This window comes from Sinocyclocheilus grahami, unplaced genomic scaffold, assembly GCF_001515645.1.
Source record: "Sinocyclocheilus grahami isolate Dianchi unplaced genomic scaffold, SAMN03320097.WGS_v1.1 scaffold16.1, whole genome shotgun sequence".
NCBI lineage: Eukaryota > Metazoa > Chordata > Actinopteri > Cypriniformes > Cyprinidae > Sinocyclocheilus > Sinocyclocheilus grahami.
Genome location: NW_015505195.1, coordinates 5,257,330 through 5,267,712, shown reverse-complemented (window position 1 = coordinate 5,267,712; position 10,383 = coordinate 5,257,330). Strand labels below are relative to the sequence as shown.

Sequence of the window (10,383 nt, the reverse complement as noted above, 5' to 3'; positions counted from 1 at the left end):
CCTCTCCTTTATCTGAGACACTGGTGAATGAAGAAGGAGGAACAAACATAACTGAGTTAGCGACTGAATCTGAGGGACCAAACACACTCATACTGATCTGACATGCAACATTGTGAGAGGGATTTTATATCACATGCCTTTATTCTTGTGCAGTGTAATGTCTCTATGAGGCTGCAATAGAGTGTTTTGTGTAGTGTGTAATTATAAACAGGCTATTATGTTTCTTAGCACATACATTCAGCATAGGTGTTATTGGGTTATTATGTTGCTATTATTTGATAATGAGGGAAGAAGAAAGTCGATATGTAGTACAACCTAGTGCAGCATTTAGCATCTGATCCAATTAAATGTTAAAACACACAGAATAGAGTTAACATATATTCTTCTAGAGGTAGGTAGGGGTGTACGCGTGTACCGAGTATGTTTGATTATGCTCTCCTGTGCTGTGATTCCTTGGTGTGTGAAAGCAGGTGTCGGGTTCCAGCCCCCACTAAGCTCTGTGCTAATCACCTAATTAAAGCAATTAACTGCCTGATAGCCATGTTTTTGACATTTGGCACACACTGAACCACTCTAAAACTGCTGGACTATCAGACAAGCAAAGATCAGTGCACTCTTAAGTTCTCACCGGTTGGCTGTGACCTTCAGAAATCAGCTGTGATTGGCTTGATTTGCTCTGTTTGAACTGACTGCTTGGTGGTGTCCAGAATCCTTCAGTTTTACATCCATGGCCCTGTCCCAAATGCCACCCCAGACTTTCAGGTCCTGATCAGAGTCCATACTTTTGAGACGACAGCACATATGGTGACACATGCCAGGTAGTAGAACACAATAAAGTCTGCACCAGTGCGGGCTTTTCTGGAGAGTGACTGAAATAGATTAATATATTATATTAATTATTTTTATTGTATAAATAATATTACAGTATCACGTAAAATAATTATACAAATTATTATTTATTATATTTATTGTAATATTATTTTTAGTGGTGATTTAAATAATAATAATAATAAATATTAATTTATTATCTTATATTAATTATTAATGATTTTAATTGTATATCACCATATAATCTAAAATAATAATTAAAATTATTAATTAATATTATTTATTACATTTATTTTAATGTTTTAAAGAGGTGACTAATAATAAAAATACTACTATTACTACTACTACTAATAATAATTGCATTATTAATTACTGGAAATTAATATATTAATTATTAATTAGTTTGATTGCACAGTGTTATACAATCTAAAATCATAGTACCAGTTATTATTATTATTATTATTATTAATGATAATAACCATCACCATATTTAATATGTAAGTAACCTCTTATGCATTTGCAGATGTGAATATAAATCAACTCTAGATATAATTATTGTGACTAAAGAAAAAAAAATCAACATCACCCTTCCTGTCCTGACCCGCTACCCTTTCATACTGCTGCTGTTTGCATACTGCCCTCTAGTGGTGGAATGACAGGACTGCAGTGATGCTGTATTGAGATTGAGACCACTGAACAGGCACCTATTACACCACTACCTGATTAAATGCATTTCTGTGGCTTTGAAAATTTCATTTTTGTGTATATTGTTCATTGTCATACTGGACCTCAGCCTGTTCCCTTGAAGGAGAGATAGAGGGGCATTCATTGGTTTGGACACACAAAGGAAAAGGAGCACCCCCAATACTGAAGATGCAAAAGATGTTTGTGTGTGTGTGTGTGTGTGTGTTTTGGATGTGTGCGGCGGTGGCACGGGTCTACACAATGTCCTTGGGGCAACGTTCACCTCCTCTCCTCAGCCAATGCCCTGGAAAGCCCTGCTGTCAGGTCTCATAGCACGACCAGCCCACAGAGACCAGACCCGCCAGCCTGGGAGTTGAGGGCAGTCTGGGAGCATGGCATTCTGGGGGGTGCGGTTTTCCCTGTGGGCTCTTTTCCCTCTGTGTTACCTAAGGGGTGGGTGGGTGGTGGGGGGGGGTGCTCCAGCACCCTATCTGTGTGAAAGTTGCACACAGAAAGCCTGCAGCAGAAGAAAGCAAGAGCAAAAGAGAGAGGAGCGAGAAGAGACAGAAACAGACCTTCAGAAAGGAGACTTCATGTTGCAGGCACACTTATTATGCATTTAAATGTATCCTCAGTAGGCAGCTCAGAACACAATAAACTATTTTTGTCATTATGCTCCCTCGTTTCTGCTTCTCTGTTTGTTTAATCTCCCCCAAAATGTTTGCTGACTCCTTTCCACTCTCTCTCTTGGTTGTCAGATTGCGGAGACCTACGCATTTCTTCCACGTGAGGCGGTGACCCGTTTCTTGATGAGTTGTGGAGAATGCCAGAAAAGGATGCACATCAACCCCAGCACGGCAGAGTTCAAAGGTCAGATGCCATCCTTGCACTTTCATGCCTAAATTTACAATTTTTAATGGTTTTGAATGGTACACATGAATAAGTACCTCTGAGTAAATTGCCTGTTTTTGTTCATTTTATCCTTAATTAAAGTTTTGGGAGTGCATCGCCCTTTAGCGGTAATTAGGAAGACAAGATTTCCAAAATCTTTATTAAAGTCGTACTCTTTTTGATGAGCCACAGAGGCAAGACTAAAATTCTGCACTTCTACAGGCCCCTCGTAATTAATGCATGAATGATCCACCCCACACGCTTCCCACAGTAAAAATCTGATTAAAAATTAATTAATTAATTAATGAAAAATAATGCTAAAGGAAAAATGCACACAATCCTTCAAGTCATGACATAGCAGACGCTGATGTGATGACCTTCAAATATGCCTTCTGTCTGGATATTTGCATCAATATTTAATTCAGAGACAGTAGTGCTCTTACAATCGAAACAGCTTTATTATTATCATAGTGTTTTATGACTTATTAAATCAGCAGCACAGCAATAAGCACCTTTACTTGAACATGAATAAGAAGGAATTTGTAGAGATTGGGTCATTTTTCTACAGCTGAGATATTATGCTCTATATGCTGTAAGTCAGCTATCTGCGCAGGCATGACGTTGGTCTGCCATTAGTCACAGGCTGATGTGATTAATTCACACTGCCACAGATGAGCTTGATTTCTATAAAGCTGAAATAGTCTCAAGAAAGAAAGAAAGAAAAATGTATATATATATATATATATATATATATATATATATATATATATATACACATATGATTCCCAAATGTGAAAGCTAATTCACATTCACAAAAAAGTTTTTATATTTGCAAATAGCAATTTACAAACTCATAACCTAATTCATATTTACAAAACATGATTTGCAAATGCAAAACCAAATTTGTACCTTTGGAGAGAATGAATGTTAAACAAATTTTGAATAGTGAATTAGCTGATCAGCTCCTGCCTGCAGGGGTTTTTAAAGAATTGTGTCATCCCTGCTCTCCAAAGCAGTTTATATAATAGAAAATTCGCATTATATAGCTGCTGGGAACCCTGTAGAGTCAGAAAATCTGTGTCCAAACAAAGCCTGCCTGCATTTATTATGTTTGATTTTAACAAAGACCCAAGGGGGTTTCGGCAGGGTCTTTGGGAGCTTTGTCTCAAGAGCGCCTTCTAGAGGACCGAATTGAGTCATGCACACTATTGAATAGGATTGAGTGAAACTATATATAGAGTGGGGGAACTATGTCACTTTGCAGGCAGATCGGCTGTTAGCATCGCACTGGTTCCCTCGACAAAAAGCCAATAGGATTTTTCCATAGGCTTTCGGATTATCGCAAAAATTAAGCTCGGTGTTCAATCATAGTTCATGAAACTTACACGTTTTGTCCATCAAGATAGTCTTCACAAAATATTATAACTTTTATGAATTTTGATGCCTAAATAAAAGCGCCAGAACTTAAAAGCTAAATTTAGGCTACAAACGAACTACAGCACCACGGTCGCTCGCTCGCCACCACCACCTGCTCCCGACAACTTTATCAAACTTATTTTTAACACGTTCAGCGAAAAGGATTTAGTCTGTATTTGAATTTTAACCCACGCTACATGAACCTTTTCCTATAAACTGGAATAAATACAAAACTAGAGCCAAACTAAAACTGAAATGAGACATTAGTAATAAATAGTATAGTGAATAAATGAAATAATCATAACTAAAAGACATATGAAAGCACGTATTTCTGTACATTTCGAAATAAGGTGCATTAAAAGTCCTTGATTAATATGAATATTTTAATTTAAAATGTGTCTCCACATACTATTCAATAAAATTCTGGTGCATTTAATCTATTAAATAACAACAGAGTGAGCGAGTTTTTCGATATGGTAAGATTAAACTTATTTTAGTGAATAAAGTACCACATTTCAGCTATCGTTTTGTTAGGATGGGTACACAAAATGTTATTTTATCCTTGCTTCTAGAAAATCCTCAATCTATATGCTTCGTAACAGCTTCATGTGGCCGTGAACATTTCATTTTAATGTGGCTTTAAGCACTATGCATCGTTAAAGTTTCACTTTCACCGTGACTAAGCCGGTAAATGTGGTGTTTACATGGAATAATCATATGAGTTTACCTTATGGTGCGAACCCAGAGTCTCCGCATCAGTAGGAAAGTGATAAAACGAGCATCTTCAATCCGAAGACTTGTGTTGCATTTCGGGGCAAAGCAAAAAAACATTGTCGAACAACAATATAAAATGTGGGAAACTATTCATTGGTTATTCTACAATTAATTGTACTATAAATTATACTCTACGATTGGAAAATACAGTAAATTGATAAACTGTTCGGCGTTATGGCATTTAATGTCTCCGACAACGCCTGTAGTCCCATTTAGCAACTTGTTAGTCTTTTTAAAGAAACAAGTGGGGTGTAACTGGTGTGTTTTATGTCGTAGAATAAAACATGAAAGTATCTTGAGCTTGTGTGAACCACGGACCTTATTTTAGGGGATTTAACCAAACTCCCAATCAAAAAACCCATTGACTCTGGGACAATGGAACCGCAAGTCCTAAAATGCTAACTCGTTTCGGGGTTTTTGCCTACAAAGTGACATCATAGTTCCCCCACTGTATAGGCCTTCAAATTAAACAATTACTTGTTGGACATGTACGAAATGTGTCTTATGAATTAGATACAAATCTTCATAAGTAATAAGCTACCTTTCAAGTTTGGGGTTAGGAATTTTGTTGCTGTTGTTGTTTTGAAAGAAATGAATACTTCTCTCCAGCTAGAATGCATGAAATTGACCAGAAGGGACAGTAAATAAAATATTTCTATTTAAAATAAATGCTATTCTTTCAAACTTTCTATTCATTAAAGAATTCTGAAAAAATGTTTTATCGGTTTCCACAAAAATATGAAGCACCACAACTGTTTTCAACATTTATAATAAGAAGTAATATTTCTTTAGCAATAAATCAACATATTAGAATGATTTATGAAGGATAATGTGACACTGAAGACTTTTGAGAAATGGCTGCTGTAAATGCAGCTTTGCATCACAGGAATACATTCAATTTTAAAACATATTAAAACAGAAAACGGATAATATAAATTGTAATACTATTTTATAATATTTCTGTTTTTACATGCATTTTTGATCAAATAAATGAAGCCTTGGTGATCATAAGTATTTCAAGCATACGACTTTCAAAAACATAAAAAATTCTTACAGACCTCAAACTTTTGAACAGTCAATCAATCAATAAATGTGAACTTTCATTTGTTGTTTTTCACCCACAGAGAATGACCGGCCCACCTCTCTGGTCCCAGACCTCATCGATTACAACATGCCTCTCACTGCTACCTATCTAAAACAGATGAAACTACAGTGCATGAACACCAATGAGCAGGTAGGTAGAGCAAGAGAGTGAGAAATACACGAGCATGGAGTGAGAAAGAGATGCTTTGTTTTACAATACTATGAAAAATGTCTGTTTAGTTTTGTAAGCACATATATTGAAGTTAAAATCATTTTGTATTGAAGTGATGTTTCCAGTCTGTGTGTTTGCTGACAGCTGCTAAACCTGACTTCTAGAGACAATATATGATGCTAAATACGCCTCAGTATCTGGGCAAAGAATTTAATGTAAAAGCCACCTAGCTCTAAGAAACTGCGACAAGGCTTTATGGTGTGGTTGTCAAGGTAAACTCTTATAGACATGGTTGCCTCAGCAACAGTATATGTAATGCCTGGAATAGCAAGAGCTGGATGTGTCTGTGGGTCACTGTGCTATATAAATGGGGTGATGGTAAATACACAACTTCCATCCTTATGAAAGACAGTTCCTTATAGCACTGAAATAAAACAGTACATAGATGTAATTGTAAAGTAAAGAGCATGTATGTAGAATATTCACATTGTAGAATATGTTCATAAAGGAAAGCTAAAGATACACCAGAGCACATCACTGGGTCAAATGCATTTACAGCTCCCTGAAAAGCTATCAAGATTCTTCTTTTCCAGGATCACTTGAACTCCTTTCTGCATCTCATAACACAACATAGTATAAATGACATTGTAGTTAAGAAAGCTTAAAAAGATTGGATGCAAAGCGTGAAATGTACAAAGTTTAATTTATTTTATATATTTAATTTTATTTGTAACATTAAGAAATATTTAACATGCTGTTTGGCATTTAAATGTGTTTGAATAGGCAGTTCTTATTTATTTCTTTATGAACCAAGCCTGAACCACAACCCAATTCTAGATAACTGCAGTAAACTCTCCTAAACCAGTAGGAATATAGGTGGGTAGGTATATACTAGTAGGTATCCTATAGGTTTGTGGGTAGGGGGCGCCGTTGTACCACTCTCTATGAAATAAAAATAATCTGTACCATTTTTTGCATGGAGTTGGATGATTTTCCAGAGCAGGAAAAGACAAGACATTTCTGGGAGGTTAGCTGAACAACATGTTACTTTATCTATAATTGTTGTATTTGTTGAAAGCTATCTGTCCTCCGTGTTCAAAATATGACACAATTTGATGTACAATATGTAAATAAGTATGCAAAAATGAGATGTAGAAACCGACAGCACTATTATTTCTCTGCATGTCACGTGGCAAACAATCAGATTGCACAGGTTGAAGATTGTTTAGAGTGTTTTTTCCATTTTATTGCTTCTTTCTAAATGTAATTTACCCAACTATATGATGAGTTCTGGGATCAACATTCCTATCAACCAAACATTTCAGGGCTAAAGTTAGGATTAGGGCTGCAGCAGGGGCTCAGACAACATTCTTATTAACAAATCATTTCTCTCAGATTATAAAGCAGGTTATGGTTAGAGTAGTCTTACCTTCTGACAGCACACCAACTGTTGTTCAGTGACTTTCTCCATCTGGCATGCTCAGTTTTAATTGGCTGGATTTACGCAACTTCTGGAGTGGGGGCACACAGGATTTTTTGTTAGTCCGCCAGGAAACATTTCCGTCACACGCTTGCGGTATTCGGCCAATCACAATGCACTGGATAGCTGGCCAATCAGAGCACACCTCACTGTTCAGAACGATGAGCTTTGTAAAAATCGACGCGTTTCAGAAAGGCAGGGCATAGAGGAGAAACAATAATGTACAGTATGTGGAAAATCATGTGTTTTTTTAACCCTAAACCGCATAAATTTCATTACACCAAATACACAAATTAATGTTCTTTTTAGCAACATCATATGACCCCTTTAAAAGATACTCAGAGGTTTGTTTGAGGCACTTTGTAACAAGTAAACTAGATATTCCCATAGAGCACAATTATATTATTTGTTTTCAGAGCTACACTACTGTACAAAAGTTTGTGGTTGGTAAGATTTATTTATGTTTTTGAAATAAGTCTCTTATGCTCACAAAGGCTGCATTTATTTGATAAAAAATACAGTAAAATTAGTAATATTGTGAAATATTATTACTACATTAATATTTCTACAATGTTAAATAAGGTTTTCTATTTTAATATATTTTAAGATGTAATTTATTCCTGTGATTACTCCATTCTTCAGTGTCACGTGTTGCTTCTGAAATCATTCTAATATGCTGATTTGGTACTCAAGAAACATTTCTTCTTCTATTTTTTTTTAAAACAGCTGCATGTTAAGTTTTCTTCAGGATTCTTTGATGTATAAAAATTTAAAAAGAAAAGCATTTATTTGAGATATTTTTTGTAACACATGCACGTTCTTAAAGGGTTAGTTCACCCAAAAATGAAAATTAGTCCATAAATTACTCACCCTCAAGTCAACCTAGGTGTATATGACTTTCTTCTTTCAGACGAATCCAGTCAGAATTATATAAAAAATTGTCTTTGATCTTTCAAGCTGTTTCATGGCACTCAGTGGGTGTTGCATGCATCAGTCCAAAAGAAGTTAAATAAAAAGAAACCATCCATAAAAAAAGTGTCTCACACAGCTCCGGGGGGTGAACAAAGGCCTTCTGTAGCGAAGCGATGCGTTTTCGTAAGAAAAATATCCATATTCAAAACGTAATAATCACTTTAATGTAGCTTGCGCTCACTGTTGTACACTGGAAGCAGTTCCGGGGCGGATAATATATGATAATATATGAGCTGTAACTTTCCCGCTTACATGTTGCAAGCTTTATTTAACATTACAACTGACAATATAGGCTATGGAATACTCGGAGATATGCAAATGATTTTGTTTTGACGTCACTACAGGGAAATAACCTGATTTATTAATAGCCATGTAAACACAGTTTACTTACGTTGTCAGGTTACTGATTTGTGCATATAAACGGGGAAAACTGGTTATATTAATCAGCTGATATTTGTGAGTTATCAGCTTATTGGTGTGCACGTAAAAGTGCTCAATGTAAAAGTCTTTCTGTTACTTTTGATCAAGTTAATGCGTCCTTAATAAATACAAGTATTAATTTCTCATTTAAAAAATCTTGCTGACCCCAAACGATTGAACAGAAACCATGTATGTCTTCCTCTTCTTTTTGTTTTATACCTGCACCTTTTAACCTGCGACTGCATTGATCTTTTCTTGTCTGTCTTTTTTCCTTCTCTTTCTTATTGCTTGTGTTACTGATGCTCCACTTGGTACCTAATGGAGTCAGCAGCGCACACATCAGTCCTCTAAACAAACCTCAGATGGAACCCAATTTCTCACAAGACATTATGCACATGTGTGTATGTTTGCACATGCATGTGTTTTGTTTCACAGCTGTACAGGACAGTGTCAAATCACATTGACAAATGAACACCTGTCATGTTTTCAATCTGTACTTTAGATGAATGTTGGGATCATGATGATAATCGGTATAAAATCCATATGGACCCAGCATTTCAGGTCTCAGGCTTGCTGCCGCAATACTGCGAGTTTCAGAACAACAGGGGTCTCAAGCTCAAACTAATGCTTGATGAATCTGTTATGTTAAATCAGTTCATTTGTGACCATTAGCTCCTCTGTGGGGTCCCAGGATGTTTTGTTTCAGATCTCTTTCCTGTTAGCAGTGCAGTGCTGAAAAGGGGAAGTGATCCTCTGAGCGTTTTACATGGAGAGACAATTCACAGTGACAGTTTGGAAGTGAAATATCATAGTGATTTTTTCTTCTCTCACACACACGTCTCCATCTACACACCTGCATTTCTCACCTTCTCTTGACTCCCACTGATGATTACATTGTTCCAGCCTGCTCTACTCTTCAGGTTGCCATGGTAACAATAAACACAGAGTATAGATTAGTTTGTTTGTGTGTGTATGCGTGGAGAGAAAGATTCTTGGTAATGTGAGGCTAAATAAATTGAGCTTATTAGGAATTAGAATGTACTTTTAATTGTCAGGGCAAGTTCAAGTATTTTAATAAATAAAGCATGGACTAAAAGCATGGACTAAACATGGACCAGCACTTATTCTTACACACACACATCCACAAACACAGTATGTCAGCATGCATAGATGATGGACATCATATTTAAAAACATTTTTATGCTGAAAATTTTTTTTGTCTTTGATGATAATTTGATTTGATGATAGTTTTAATTAGAACACACTGATGACTAAAAAAAAAATGCTGAAAAAAGATGTCAGCAATGAGCTAACAATATTATTAGAAGAAAAATAATCCAGAAAGAACTTTAGCTGTAAGAGCTGAAAACTGGTCAAATTGATTTTCCTTAGCTTTCACATTTCGCACTTGAACTAAGTAGTTGGTTAGTCAGAATGCAATACGGTGTTGCTGTAACAGCGTGTTATAATGAAACACATTAGTTTCTAAAAAATAGCCAGTACTTCAACATACTCTTTATATGCATATATAAAGAGTATATTATGTTAATTCATATTCAAAATGTACAAAAAAATATTACGTTTTAGTATTTTGTGCTTTTTATTGTTTATATATATATATATATATATATATATATATATATATATATATATATATATATAT

General features: G+C 35.6%; 1 protein-coding gene across 1 annotated transcript in view; it reads left to right on the top strand.

Moving 5' to 3' along the window:
• The window catches only part of LOC107550513 (nucleolar protein 4-like), a 41,281-nt gene that overhangs the window by 21,772 nt on the left and 9,126 nt on the right, over positions 1-10,383 (top strand). The window contains exons 3-4 of the mRNA XM_016231822.1: positions 2,271-2,382; positions 5,718-5,827. Of these exons, the coding sequence (XP_016087308.1) occupies positions 2,271-2,382; positions 5,718-5,827 (222 nt within the window). The remainder of the gene's footprint in view (positions 1-2,270; positions 2,383-5,717; positions 5,828-10,383) is intronic.